The sequence below is a fragment of the Lepus europaeus genome, chromosome 4 (assembly GCF_033115175.1).
Source record: "Lepus europaeus isolate LE1 chromosome 4, mLepTim1.pri, whole genome shotgun sequence".
Lineage (NCBI taxonomy): Eukaryota > Metazoa > Chordata > Mammalia > Lagomorpha > Leporidae > Lepus > Lepus europaeus.
This window is the reverse complement of record NC_084830.1, coordinates 22,671,126-22,686,810: the sequence shown is the minus strand read 5'-3', so window position 1 is coordinate 22,686,810 and position 15,685 is coordinate 22,671,126. Positions and strand designations below refer to the sequence as shown.

Here is a 15,685-nt window from a genome sequence, read left to right as displayed (position 1 = left end):
CTGCATTCCTCAGAATTTGCATATATATATGTATATATATATATATATATGGTATTTTATGTAGGACTGTGGAGTCATATGGAGTTTAAATTCCAGATGTGACACTCATCTGTTTGATCTTAGCAAATAATATAGCCTCTCTGACATTCAGTTGGTTCCTAAGTATTGAATTGTGGATCATGGGTTGCCAACCCATGCTATTAGAGAGAATGTGCTCCATCCCCCTTCATTTGCAGAGTTACAGAAGCCACTATCATAAGGGAAAAAAGTTGATCAGAAGGATGTCAAGCATATAAAGAGGGCAGCTCTTGGCTTGACAGAGGACAGGAGCCACGGCAAATCTCAAGGCCTAAGTACCGGAACTGATGAAGCTTCTCTACTGTGTGTCTCAGCTCTCAGATTCAGAGTCAGTGGTCCAGGAGACAGCCTGATTTACCAGGGTTGGGTCAGGTAACTCCAAGAATTGAGGAAGGTAGAGCAACTTGGTTGGCATTCCTATCCATGTTGCCCACAGCAGAGTGAAGGGAAGACCTAAGAAGGAGATCAAGTTGACTTGCACAGAATTACAACTGGATGGCCACAATCCAACAGATGTCAGCATGTAGCTGTTAAATGGATTTTTGATTTAGTATGTGAAGTACTTGGATTGGTACTTGGATAAGAATAGGTTTTCAACAAATGAAAGAATGTATTGGGAGATTGTCTACTCTTTTGAAAAGGATCCTGCCTGCCCTCCTAAACTTTATTGTACATTTCATGAAGGCCAGAACAACTTGTTTGTTTGTTTTTTTTAACTTTTATTTAATAAATATAAATTTCCAAAGTACAACTTTTGGATTATAGTGGCTTTTCCCCCCATAACCTTCTTCCCACCCACAATCATTCCATCTCCCACTCCCTCTCCCATCCCATTCTTCATCAAGATTCATTTTCAATTATCTTTCTATACAGAAGATCAGCTTAGTATATACTAAGTAAAGATTTCAACAGTTTGCACCCACACAGATACACAAAGTATAAAGTACTGTTTGAGTACTAGTTATACCGTTAATTCGCATAGTACAACACATGAAGGACAGAGATCCTACATAAGGAGTAAGTGCACAGTGACTCCTGTTGTTGATTTAACAATTGGCACTCTTATTTATGACGTCAGTAATCACCTGAGGCTCTTGTCATGAGCTGCCAAAGCTATGCAAGCCTCTTGAGTTCACAAACTCCGACCTTATTTAGACAAGGCCATAATCAAAGTAGAAGTTCTTTCCTCCCTTCAGAGAAAGGTGCCTCTTTCTTTGATGGCCCAAGAAAGCTTGTTTAAATCTTTATTTAATTTCAAGTCTTTACACACTGTATGTGCAAGTTGTTTTAGCCTTGTCTCCATAACACCAGTGACTGTGGATCATCACCTGGTCCTTATACTCCCAGACATATAGCCTGGTAGCAGCACAGGTCAAGAGGATTGTTGGATCTAAGCGACTCCTGATGCACTGTGACCACTGCTCTTGTCCTCTGCCACTCTGGAGACCAAGTGGGAATGCCGGGGACTTAGACTGTCTTTACACCTGCGGTAGCCTTGAATCGGCCTTATTTAACAAAAGAGTATATCTGTCACAAATTTTGATATTTGAGGAATATGGGGATATATGTGCAGATGTACACACATACATACACGCACATATAAACCAAGAAATGTCCTTCTTGTCTTTTTCTAAATTAAATTCAGTTCAAGTCACCATCCACCAAGGTTGATGACAAGTCCATTATCAGGTAACTTTGGTGCCCTTTCCTTTTGGGATCACAGGTGTCCCACACCTGCCTTGGCTCCCAGCCCAGAGCTTAGGGGTATTTTAGCAAAGTGGACCTCAAACAGTGCTAGTTACTGGTGCTACTGGTTTACTCCCAGCCTGCCTAGGTGGCTGCCCCTGAGCACCACCTGGGCAGAGGTCACAGAATGCTTATCCTCCCAAGCACAGAGCTGTTACCATTCAAGCCTCTGTAGCCTCCAAGAACCTCACAATCAAGAGCTTCACAAGATCTCATATCTGAACTAAACCTACAGCCTTGCTCTCCAGTCTACAAGGAGACCCACTGAGAGCATCAGACCCCTCTTCCCTTTGTTTTGTATTCTTTTTATAGAAGCTTTATTGAGATGCAATTCACATTGCATACAATCCACTGTGTAAAGTATATATACACAGAATTATGTAACTATCATCACAGTCTTAGAACATTTTCATCACCTGTGAAAGAAACCTTATACCCATTAACGATATCTCTTATAGCCTAGTCACCCCATTTCCAACCCTAGGTAAGCAGAAATCAACTGGCTCCATGGATTTGTTCTGAACATTTCATTTCAGTGGGCTCCTTTAGTATGTCTTCTATTATGACTGGCTTTCACTTATAAAGGCTCATCCTGTGAGTCTGTTCCATTTTATTGTTAAAATAATATTCCCTTGTATGTATATCCCAAATTTTATTTCTCCTTTCATCAGTTGAAGGTCCCTCAGTTCTTTTTCTTAAAATTTTTTAAAGATTTATTTTATTTACTTGGAGAGAGAAAGAGATCTTCCATTTGCTGGTTCACTCCCCAGATAACTGTCAGGAGCTTCAAACTCCATCTGGGTCTCCCATGTGGGTGCTGGGGACAAAATAGTTGGGCCATCTTCTGCTGTTTTCTTGGGCACATTAGCAGGGTGCTGAATCGGAAGCTGAGCAGGCTGAGCTCAACCCAGTGCTTCAATAAGGGATACAGTACATTACAAGCATGTGGTTAACCTGTTGTGACAAAATGGCATCCCCAAGGGGTCCCTAATTATTGAAGCTTCTAGTCATTTTCTCTCCAACTCTTTCCTGCTGGTAGCCCCAGATCAGGGACCATATGCTCATCAGCTAAGTGTAAGAAAAATAGGAAGTGGCAAAGACTGTGCCAAATCAGAAGTCATGTGTCACATGTTGAAGGGACAGTCCCTACACAGTCACTGCCACTGAGCCATCCAGGTTTGATGTTATCCTCAGACTGTCCCAGAGACAGGAAGATTCATGAAGATTTCCTGATTTTTCAATGCTGGTCAATTAAACAGTTGCTTTGTGAAACAGACAAAACAGAGTAAGACTAAGTGCTGAATATGGTCCCTGAGTGATACAGAGAAATGCATCTATTCTGGGGGAGCTGATGAAGGACTAGCTGGACCGTGGACTCACTTAGAAACACCTGCCTTCTCATTTGACCACACAAAAACAATGTTCATCCCTTTGGAGGAAAGAAGAGCCCAGGCCTATGTTTGAAGGCTCTGGGTTGAGAGGCATGTGAAACTCCTCCCACTCTTTGGCTCCTGGAGCTGTTGCTGCAGAGGAAAACAAAACATAGTTAATGTCTTCACTAAAAGAATGTAAATTGTTCTGCCTACTTCAGGATGGATTACGATCTGCAAACATGTCCTTGATTATGCCCGTGGCTTCAACCTTGGTGAACTGCGATTGTGCCCTGAGTCCATGAAGAGAGATTTGTGGAAATGGGAAAGGAGATACAATGATTATGTGCTCTCTCTATGTAGAGAAAACACCCTACTAATGTAGATTGGGGAAGAAAAAAATATTATGGTTTATGACAATAACAGCTGGTGTTTATTGAGTAAAGAACCATTCTATTTATTGTCCACTCTCCATTTTGTTTTGCATATGACCATGAACAAAGTGGATATTTTTAAAGGGAATGAAACTAATGGAAACTAGCATTTTCATAGTGGTTGGTAATTGCAAAGAGATTTTTAGGTGCATTTTGTAATTTGAACTGATGAGGACAGGCATTTGTATCTAACTCTGTTTATACATAAGACATAGAAGAGATGACTAAGTTTAGCCAGCAGAAGGGTCTAAGATTTAAATCCCTATCCTTGGATTCCAAATCCCATATCTTTCGCACAGAAGCAGGACTGTCTTTCTACTTTTTTATAAAAGGATTTATTATTTATTTATTTATTTATTTATTTGAGAGATAGTTACAGACAGAGGGAAAGACAGAGAGAAAGGTCTTCCATCTGCTGGTTCACTCCCCAAATGACCACAACCCTTGAGGGTGCTCCAGGACAAAGCCAGAAGCCCAGAACTCCATCTGAGTCTCTCATATGGATGGTAGGGGTCCAAGTGCTTGGGCCATCTTTTACTGCTTTCCCAGGCCATATCAGAGAGCTGGATTGGAAGAGGAGCAGCTGGGATAACAACTGGCGCTCATATGGGAATGCTGGCTCCATAGGTAGAAGCTTAGCCCAGTACACCACAGCATCAACCCCTTTTGTAATACTCTCTAATTTGGGTATTTTTAAGTAATATGAGGGTACTTCAGAAAATTCATGGAAAATGGAATTAAAAGATGTTTATTTTGGTATAAAATTTTTTAAATACATATTTTTTCATGATATGCATTTTCATGAACTTTTTGAAGACCATTATGCATAGATTTTAAAATGTGTAACAAAATACATTCTATTTTTCTATGAGTTCTTTGAAGTACCCTCGTAAGTATAGATATTTTTGGACTTAATACAGTGTTTAAATTTATTACCCACTCAGAAAACAATAAAAGCAAATGTTGATTTCCAAAGTATTTTACTAGTTTCCATATTCTTTGGTTGAATCTTCAACACTAAATTAATTTATTAGCTAGCTAATAATTGGGATGTACATTATGTACATTATGTACAGGTATGTACATTAATGATTCAGGCATCATACTTAAAGAATTCTGATGATGAGAACAGCAGATGTGGGAGACATCACTAACTTGATACATGTTAGCTCCGTAGTCTGCCTCCTTCACCTCTCCCCAACTTCTCTCCCTTCTTCCTGCCTATTGTCTTTTCTTTTGTTTTATTTTTGTTCTTCTCAATGAAAGAAGAGATAATTCCTTAGGAGCAAGAAAAAGCCTCTGACATAGTACTATGTGTACCTTTTTTTGGTTTATTCCTTCAGTCATTTCAGTTTATTCAAAATTGCACATTCACTTAGCACTTCATTAATTCCTATTGCCCTTCAACAAGTCAACATGAATTTATCAGTCTCACTATGACATTTGCAGAGTGGTCTCTCATAACTGAATGCTAGTTTTCATTGTGCTATATTTCTGTCTCCTGCCACAGGATAACAAACACTCACTGCATAAAGGTTGACCGTTGTTGGTCTAGTCTGTTTTCAGGGGCAAAAAAATTGAAATCTATGTCTAGCTTTCCAAAATATGCATTTCCATGGTATTTTGAAGTTCTCTCATTCATATATTATTTTTAAAATTCTTTGCATCAAAATAAATTGTTTTTCTTAGCTATGAAACACCAGGAGCTGTATTAGATGGTCTTTCTTTCCACCATTCTTTTAGGTCTGCCAGTTTGTCGTCTCTGTCAACGGACTCAATGTGCTGCATGTAGACTACCGGACCGTGAGCAATCTGATCCTGACGGGCCCACGGACAATTGTCATGGAAGTCATGGAGGAGTTAGAATGCTGAGCTGCAGGACCGCCCAGCCCTTCAGTGGCCTGTGGGTGATCAAAGCCAGAACGGTGCCAAGCAATGCAGAGACAAGACTTCCATGCAAGTGGATGGCTTTGGACATACAAACTTTTCTCTGTACATACTCATCTTCAGTTGAGTTTCATACACTGAATGTGGAAGAATCGGGTAACACATCTTTTAAAAAGCATCAGTGCAGAAAGCATTTGGGAAATAGAGCTTTCCTACAAAATTGCCTTACTAGATTTCCATTTGTGATTCTCGCTCATTGTTTTTTATCTCTGTTTGCAGAAAGTTGTTGACTTCTGGCCAAAGTTGCTTCTCTGGCCAAAACCACAGCATGCTGAAATTCTTTTTTATAGGAGTTAATGGAGTGATTGTTCAGACTTTAAATGGTACTTTCACCAAAATAAGCATGGAAGTGTTTGAGAGCAGATCTGAAGTCCACTGTTACAAATTAAAGCAACATCCAAAGGAGTGTGATTTGTTAACTAGCATTTTAAAGAAGGTTCTAAATCACTCAAGTTCTTAAAAGCCAATAAGAAATTATTTTCTTAATTGCTACCTTTAATACCTACTTTTAACATCTTTCAATCATTCATGGCATTAGCAAAAAAACAAAAACACAAAGATGCTGTGATGCCATGGGTGGCGACAGACAGGGAGATACTACTTAAAACTGTTTAGCCCTGTTTTCTCTTTTTGAGGTTACAATGTTTTGTTCTATACATCAGCTACAGCAGCTTTCTAGAATGAATTCCAAATATGTTGAATGTGAAAACAGAGAAGATTGTATGCACACATATAAAATTCAAAATGAGCCTTTCTGGCAAGATTTCATTTTGAAAGTGTCACTTTTTAAGGGAAGTATTTCAGAACTTGGCCCATCATCTGTGATGAAACTTGAAACTTCAAAATAACCTTCTTCGCTTGACTTTTTACTAACATTATAATGTAACATATTTGAAGGACATGACATGCTGCTTATTGGGGGAGGTTTTTTTTTTTTTTTTGGCCAAATCACTATCTTGTTTTATACTTTTCATCTCATTTGTTTATATGCATGTATCTCTTTTGATCTAGAAAAGGGTGCATTTGGGGGTTGATGTATAGAGGAAAGTCCTCAAAGTGCCAAATTACGGAGTCAGGGAATACAGTCTTTTCATTTCACATCCTGAATTCTGAATGATGAGATTACTTATCCTGCATTAACAAAATAACGCATGAATGTTTTAGCTCAGCCATTTCTTTGGGATAGGTTATCTACCAATTGTGTTGGTCCTGGTGGAATAGACATACAATGCTCAAGGTGTTTTATATATACATATATACATATATATATAATGTGTCACACACATGTCAGTGTTTCTTTCCTGCTCTGTAGCTTTAGTCTGAAAATAGGATTTTGAAGTAATATTGAAATGTCTAACATTAGTACTGTCATTCTGCCTTGAAATAAAATGATGACTTATGTGTATGTGCGTTTATACTGTATGCCAGACTCTGTATTATGGCATTTAATGTGTATGATCTTTGTTAATGCTTATCACAGCCCTGCAAGGTAGATGCCAATAGTCACATATTTCAGATGTGGAAACTAAGTCTGAACAAGATGAAAAATGTTTGCTAAGTCTGCACACAGCTACAGAAACTACTAAGCGATATAGCCTGAACTCAGACAAGGGCTTGTTTAAAGCTAAAGCCTGTGTTACCCCTCCCCCAATCCTGCTCCATTTGGGGATCTTATACTGAGTGCTTATTCTGTGCCAGATGCTGTGGGACTTTAGATCATTTAGCCTAATTGCCCTGTGAGGTCCATGCTGTTTATCCCCCTTTTGTAAATGAGAAGACTGACCCTTGACAGGGTGGTCCTGTACCCAAGGCCACACAGTGAGTAAGTGGATGGCCTTTTTTCACCATAAAATATTGTTATAGCATCTTTAAACGATAAATCTTAACTGCTTTATGACTGCTGGTATTTGTTGACAAAAGAAGAGGAAACATCTTTCAAGAGATGAAATCTTCTTGCCTGCTTCTTCCACTTTCTGCTTGCAGCCTCCTCCCCGTTGCTCTGGACCCTGGCATCTATAACTTCCCTATAGCACCAGAGAAGCTGATCTTTTTATCTACTCTACACAGCTTCCTCCTGCCCACAAGGAAAGCAGGCAGAGATGGAGGAAACTGTTTCCCGTCATCCTCAGTGTAAAGGCCAAGTGCCAAAGACCCTCTTAAGGCCACGAGAGCTACTCCTGCCTCCTGTCCCTGGCATCCTCACTCAGCAATGAAAATGAATGCCCTCACTTCCCTAGGGCCCCCTCTCCCTCACTCTAGCCTTGGCACAGGTACTTTCTCCTCCCTAAGATGTTCTTTATTTTCCCTCGTTGGCCAGAGATTGTTTTTTCTTAAGAACTCTCTATGGATACCATTTCCCCTGAGAAGCCTGTGTCAACTACCCAGTTCTGCGATTAATGCCTCTTTTCTAAATTTCAGTGGGCTCTTATACCACCACCACTACCCCTTGGAACACTGCTGACATTTACTTTGCTATTATTCTGTTGCATGTCTGTCTCCCTAACTGCACTCCAAGCATGTGTGGAATAGGGACTGTATTGGTATCAAGGTTGTTCCCTTCACCCAGCACAAGTTTTGACACAGTAGTATGTCGATTGTCCACTGTTGTCTAATAGATAGCCCCAAATTGTAGTTGCTGCAGCACTACCTACAAACTCATGGTTCTGCAGGTGGGCACTTTAGACAGAACTGCTTCATGAAGATCTACATGCAGACCTACACACATTTAGGTCAAGGAGCAGGTGAGTCAGAGGCTGGTTGATTTTGGATGGCCCCATGCATGTCTTGAGGTTGGGCGGAGCTTTGCCCAGTACATGCAGCTCCACTCCTTGTAGTATTTCTCCATGGCTAGTCCAGGCTGAGATCAAAGAGAGTGAGGTTAGAAACCCTAGGACTTTTCCTTGACTTGCTTCGAAGTAACAGTGTCACCTTACCACCATTTTGTGAGTCAAGATAAGCCATAAAGCTATCCTAAGGGTAGGGAAATAGATTCCACCTTTTGATGGGAAGAGCTTCAAATAATTTGTGGCCAATGTTAATCCACCGAGAGTTGGTACCCACTATTTGTTGAATGAAACACTCAAGAGGTGACCTAGTTACTGAAAGCTTTTGGGTATCTAGATGCACACAACTGGGTAGATGTGTAATCTTAAGTCATGAATAAAAATTTCAGTCAGAAAATCCTAAAATGATAGTACTACACAGGGCCACATAGAACACAGTGCAGTCTTTTTATCTGACTGATGAGGAAACTAAGATGTGACTTGGCTGTGTGGTATGCCCAACCTCTTGAGGCTTGTTGGGTCAGAGTGTGGGCAAATGCCAGTCTAATTTCTTTCAGACCTATGCCTGTAGAGAAGAGTCTTCTTCAGCGGAAGATAATGAAGCCAAAATAGGCCTTTGGCTTGAAGATATTCATAAGATATTCATAAGCAGTGCCATGTACCTGCAAAGATATGAGACTATTCTTTAATTATTTCAACTCTTGGATTCTTAAATTACATAATAAAAATACAGTATTTTGGGTGATATTTCCATGGTGTGCTGCTTTAAAATAAAAAAAGAAATTCTAGATGTAGCACCAAAACCTGTCCTAAGTTAATAATAAACAGTGTTTCTAAGAACTCTTATTTCATATATGTATGTCTGTATATATAATCTTCAAATAGGAAAGGTTATAGAATGTGAGGTTTCATGTATTGGGAACCCCTAAAATGTCTTTCTCTTACGCTTTAGAAAACACTTTTGATTTTTAGGTTGTTTGTGGGATGTATTTGTGTTGTGATAGAGATGCAAGTCATTTTTGTTCTTTCATTAGTACAGAATGTGCAAATTTGAAAGCCATATTCTATTATAGAAAGACAAAAATGCAGTTGGCTTTTGGATTGCTTTTTGTCTGTTTTAAAACCATATAAGTTAATACAGGAACTGGTTGAGAAGTGGTGGATAGCATGAAGAAAAGAACCATCTTTGCACAGGGTAGATGTGGTCAACTTCACACCATCATAAGAAAGGTGGCTGTGCTGGAAGGGACAGAAATGAGTAATTGAAATTTCAATTAATTCAATTTGGAGCCTTACATTTCCAAATACTTATGCTTTTAAATATGTTTAGGAAATAATCTGCTTTTAAAATCTATTTTATACAAATGATATTAACTATTCTCTCCTGTGAGTATTAATCCTGTTTCATTTTGATTATTAATGATCTGAATAATTCAAGAACATTGTGCTAGTCAGTTGAAATCTATTGATGTCAGTCATTGACCATTGTTTTCATCATTTAAGGCACATTTCAAGTATAATGTATTTTTCTTCAATTAATGCCAAAATGATAAATCTCCCTGTACCAAAATGAAGTTCATTAGCAAAGACAGAATATGGTATTGTCGAATGCACTAGTAAATGTACTTTATATATATATATATATATATACACACATATATATATATCTATTTTAAAATTAGGCTGAGATTTATTTGCTCTCTTTATTAAAAATATTCTTAAAGTTACTGAATGAAAGCACATAGGAGTAGAGCATGAGGTAAATGTTACATTTTAAAATGACTTTAAGGTTCCAGTTTTCCTGTCTTTTAAAACAAATTAGCCATTTTTATCCTAAGAAAGGGTGTTATAAAACTGACATTCTTCTAATTTATCAGAATTATGTGTGATTCATCTAATTCCATGTTATAGCCAAAAGTGCCATTTGTAAATCTACTTGATGATGAATGTTTTCTGAAAGTCTTTTGTCAAGAAAAAAAACAAAACAAAAAGTACATTAAAAAGCTTTTTCTGTATTACATTTGATTCAGAATCATTTTCTTCCTACACATGTCAGTGTCAGTGGGTATTCTAGAATATTCTATGTGGAAAAATTCCATGTGCTTGATATCACTCTGGGAGAATTTTTTTTTTTTGAGAATGTTATTTTTCTTTTTCATTTCCAACAAATAGAGGTATACTAGAGATTTGATCCCAAGTACAAAGGAAGTTCCTTTCCTGAACACCTTAATTCAAACATCGTTCCATTTCTCTTTGGGGGAACCTCCTATGTCTAGAGGTTTTGGAGATTCATTCTAGAATGATGTCAGCAATACCACCACCCTGTGCTTTTGTTAGCACAAGCTTTCTGCATCCAGAGTGGGAGCACAGGCTGCTGCTTGCCATGCTTCTCTGATACTTGCATGGGCAAAATAAAGGAGTGTTTGGTAAAGAACTTGGCTGAAGGGCAATGTTTTCTTTGTTCTATGACTTGACAACTCCTTTGCCTTTGTGTGTAACTCCACCTCTGTGACTTTCTCTTCGCCCTGTGGGACTCCATATCTTATTCTGAATACCCTTTGCTCCCCTGGAGTTAAATATTAAACTCATTTCTTGAACTCTGGAATGCCTAGATCATTCCTAGTAGGAGCTTTGAAACGGTGGCTAAGTGATACCTCTCAAGGACCAATCAGAATGGATGGAACATCTGATACTTAGAACTCCTAGGGGGCTTAAGAAAGAGGGCAGACATTTGCTCTGTAACTGCAACTTTGAAACAGTGTGTAAGGGTAGCCAAAACCTAGTGTGTCCAAATAGTAAAAGCTTTGTATATTTCCACTGCTGTGCAGAATGAAGAAACAGACTACCAGCCTTTACTCTTGAACCTGGGAAACCCATGGACTATAGGACATGGTAACATCCAGGCTAGCAAATTATTAAGCAGGGAGCACCCCAGGTCTGGTCTCTAGCAACAGAAAGGAAGGAGAACAAGTATGACGGGCCCTCGGGAAGGTGGGAATCCACAGACAACAGACCAGTCTGTCTGGGTTAGATAAACAGTCCCTGTTTTCTCAGATTTTCTGTTAGCCAGTCTGAGCTACATCGGAAATGAAAATTGTTCTAGTGCTTTCCATGCTTGAAGAGGAGTGGGAGGACGTAGGCCGCCATCTTGGTTCATTAAAGCACATTTTGTTTCTGGTAACAAGCACAGGGTGATCCCCATTCCACCTTCTACTTACCCACTCTCTTTGCTTTCTTGTCATGTGTTCACACACACCCAATTGATGAGACTGAACCAGAATTATTAAGTGATAAAACCATTTTTATCTGTGAGAGACTGTATATTTGTTGGTTTACTCCATAGCTCTATGGATGAAAACAGTCATAGAAATAACTAATAATAGCTAAAATATTTATTGTACTCTAAATATAGGCCAGCTCCTGTGCTAAATGTGTTCTGTGGATGACCTCACTTAATCCTCTCTACAACTCCACAAAATCAGTCCTAATAAAATTCCTGTTTTATAGGCAAGGATGCCTGCTCTCTAGGGAGGTTAAGTCAGTAGCCCAAGGTTGTGCACTGGTCAAATGATAGGGATATACTTGGAACTCAGTTATTCTGATTGCTGAGGGGACCTGCCTCCTATGGCATCCAGATCACACAGACATGTAGTGGAAAAGAAAAATCTAGACTAAGACTTTGCTCCTTGCAAACACACACTTTTCTGATGCATTTGGGCCCACCCTGCTTAGCATTGGGAACTAGGATTTCTCTCACCTGGTTGCTGCCATTGATGTCTTTGCTTTTCTTCCACAAAGAGATTTTACTTGCCTCCCTCTTTCTTTTCAACATCACTACATCTCATTTGGGTCAGCCCTTGTTCTGAAGCTGTGAATATAGTAGCTCTTTTTCCAGCTTCCTTCATGGATGCTATTCTGGAAGCAAACATCCAGGGTCTCCTGTTTTCATGCACAGGTTTCATTTCATTCTATTCAACACAATAATTGATAATTTCTATTTAGTGGGCCCTTTTGTCATATTAAATATGAGTATGAAGTGACCATAAGTACAGGTGGGCAGCAAAAAGGAATCTGGCAAATCTGTGAGCTCTAGAGGATAAGGACTGCATCAATGAATCCTTATATACTCAGTATCTAACAAGGTATCCAGCACACAGTAGCCTCTTGATGGAAATTTATTAAATGAAAGCCTGTATTTTTTAAAATTTCCCCAAATCTGCAATAATGCCAGGTCTTTCCCAAGGTGTTAAGTTGAGCATAGGATAGAGGTCTCTGGTGCTTATTTCCTGCTCCTTCATTAGATGGCTTGTGGGAGACACTCCACTCTCCTTTTCATGGGTTCCTGGAAACATCCTTGTGTGGCCTCACTTTCCCTAGGTCCTCCTTAAGTCACAGGAAGGCTAGACTGACATTTGGTGGCATACAGAGGAACTTTAATCTCTTCTCTGGAGTTTAGAGAAAGAAAGTGGACATGCAGCAAGGATTGGGGAGAGTCAGAGGGTCATTTATTTTTTAAAAGAACTGACTTTTAAAGTAACTCATTTACCATAAAATGAATCAAGGAAGACTTCCAAGACTCCAGGCTCCTAGGAAGAGTTTCTCATTGATAACAGCAATAGTTATTGAATGCCCATTGCATGCCATGAACATACTTAGCGTTTTATGTATGTTATTGAACATTTTTGTTTACTTTGCATTCATTGTCCCAAGTAATCATCTTCTAATGCAAATAATCACTTTCTAATGCCTCACTCAATTCCACCTTAATCTTTCATTTTCTGTGTCTGCTTCCTCCAACATTCGTAACAACCAGGTCATAAGGTCAGGGCTCAGTTTTAAAGCTGGACTTGCAATGACACGTTGGAACACATGTTTACACACACACACATATTTGACGGGAAAAAAGCTTTAACTTTAATTCAGGCTGCAAGCGTTGATGCTGTCTTTAATTCCTGATAAATTCTCCATTCTTGGATTTGTTATGCTTTTTTTACGTGAAGTAGAAGTCAAAACATATTGGAATTGGAATTTTCAAGTAGAAAGATGAACATTGTCATCTGGCTCTTAAAAGATATCTTAATATTCTAAGTCACTGATTGTTGCAGAATTTAATTGGGAGGGAAAGTGGCTGTGAATAATCCAAGATTATTAGGGCCCAGAGCACTATAAGCTCAATGGCTGTACCCATGTATGGTTCACAATGCACACACTGTTAGGGGGCTTCCTGACTCTGCCTCCTAGCTGTATGTAAAGGGAGCAGAATGTCTACATGACCCTTCTGCTACTTTGAACAGTTGGCTGAAGTGCCATCTTCATACTCCTTGGTAATGGCCTCTGTTCACATCATCTACAGCGTGGGCGTCTCTGGATGATGTAAACCTCTTAATATGGAAAAGAGTAAGTCCAGAAACAAAGCATGCATTGGTCTGTCCGGCAAGTCTGGTGAGGTCAGACAATTGGAGGGTTCTGTAAGTGCTGAGACCACCCTTTGCATAAACAGAGACTGCCTGTCATTTGCCGTGTGGAGTCTTCCCCCACTCCTAACCCCTGCCACCCCAAAGAGAATTCTACTGAACAAGACAAAAATAGTGCTGGCAGAGATTGCATTCAATACCCTTCTGTACTGGCAGAAACGTTTCTTTGCAGCTAGTGTCTAGACTAGTGTAAGTTCAAGGAAAGTATCTTTCTGAAAGACTTCATGATGACTAGGAGTTAGAGTGCAAGGCTATTTCGTTTTGATTCTCCTTGCCTTGTTCTCCTTTGCCACCAACTGACATTGCCTCTCTCTTACCCTTTCCTTCCTCCTTTTGACTAAAAGATCTGTTATGTCTCCTTATCAGCTTCTAGCAGCCTCTTGCAGTTTTCATTGAGTGCTGAACTCTACCTCTGTAATGCTGGCTGTAAGAGGGTGAGCATAAATAGCACTGTGGATATAACACTGTGTAACAGAAGAGACACTAGAGAATCCAAATGGAGAAGCTGCATCGGTGGGTCTGTGATGGCTGAAAAACAGGAAGTAGACCCAAAGGTCAGCACCTAGGCAACAATACAAAGATGTATCAAGAAAAAAGCTCAGTTGCTGGGGTCAGACCTGAATTGGAAATGGAGGCAAAAAATCATAATCTAGACAAAGGAAACATGTACTGGAAGGCAAAAATGAAAGATGGAAGAGAGTATAAGATCTTATGTCAAAGAAAAGCACTATCATCCAGAATTCCATTTTTACTATAGATCAATTAGGTTATGTCTTTGTGAATCAACCTCAGCTAGAGTTAAGTCACCAAATTCAGCCAGAAGTATCTTTACATCCTTGTAATTGTCAACTGCATATTAGCTCTATTTATGGAGTTGTTTCGTCTTGCAATTGAAGGCCCTAGAAGCCTCATTTTGGTATACCCCACAATCTAGCATGTAACTCTGACAAAATGATGTATTTTATATGAGTTAAATATGAATTTTAAACATATGTAAATTTAAAAAACAGTACCCAAGAGCCATTTTAAAGTCCCAATTTGGAAAGTTTCCCTGTGGAATTTGAAATATTCCACAAAAAAATGAAATGAGTAATTATCAGCACCAATCATTTTCACATTTACCTTGTTTAATACTTACAACACCTCACAAATGTTAGAAAGTTAAATGAGATAGCCCATGTAAGGAGCTGATTATATGCTTGGCATGTAAGTATATAATATCATTACACTTATTATAATAAGCATACTCATGTAACATCATTGCACAGTTTTATTTTTGGCACACACCAATCATAAAATGGATTGTGGTACTTTGACCAGATGTTTACCAGAGATACACCAAATCCTCCTTCTTTGGGACAGGCACTTTTCTCTTTTTTTAAAAAAAAAATTATTTCTGGTATACAAACTTCATGCATTTCATATATACAAATTTAGGAACATAGTGATTTTTCCCACCTACCCTCCCTCCTGCCCACACTCCCACCCTTCTTTCTCCTCCCTCACCTAATCTCATTCTTCTTTTTTTTTTTTTTACAAAGATCTATTTTCAGTTAACTTTACACTCATAAGATTAACCCTACACTAAGAGTTCAACAAGTAGTAGGAAGAAAAAACACTGTTCCTCAACAGTTGAGCAAGGGCTGTTCAAAATCATCACATCTCAAAGTGTCAATTTCATTCCTAAAGATTACCTTTTAGGTACTCTTAGTTACCACAGATCAGGGAAAACATAATATATGTCTTTTTGAGACTGGCTTAATTTACTAAGTATAATGGTTTCCAGTTGCATCCATTTTTTGCAAACAACATTTCATTTTTTTAACCACTGTGTAGTGTTCCCCATTGTATAT

At 38.9% G+C, this 15,685-nt stretch overlaps 1 protein-coding gene across 1 annotated transcript in view; it reads left to right on the top strand.

Annotated features, from left to right (window-relative positions):
* Nucleotides 1-6,511, top strand: part of DEPTOR (DEP domain containing MTOR interacting protein) — a 163,427-nt gene extending 156,916 nt beyond the window's left edge. The window contains exon 9 of the mRNA XM_062188056.1: nt 5,372-6,511. Coding sequence (XP_062044040.1) covers nt 5,372-5,500 — 129 coding nt within the window. The 3' untranslated portion in view covers nt 5,501-6,511. The remainder of the gene's footprint in view (nt 1-5,371) is intronic.
* Nucleotides 6,512-15,685: the final 9,174 nt, after the last annotated feature.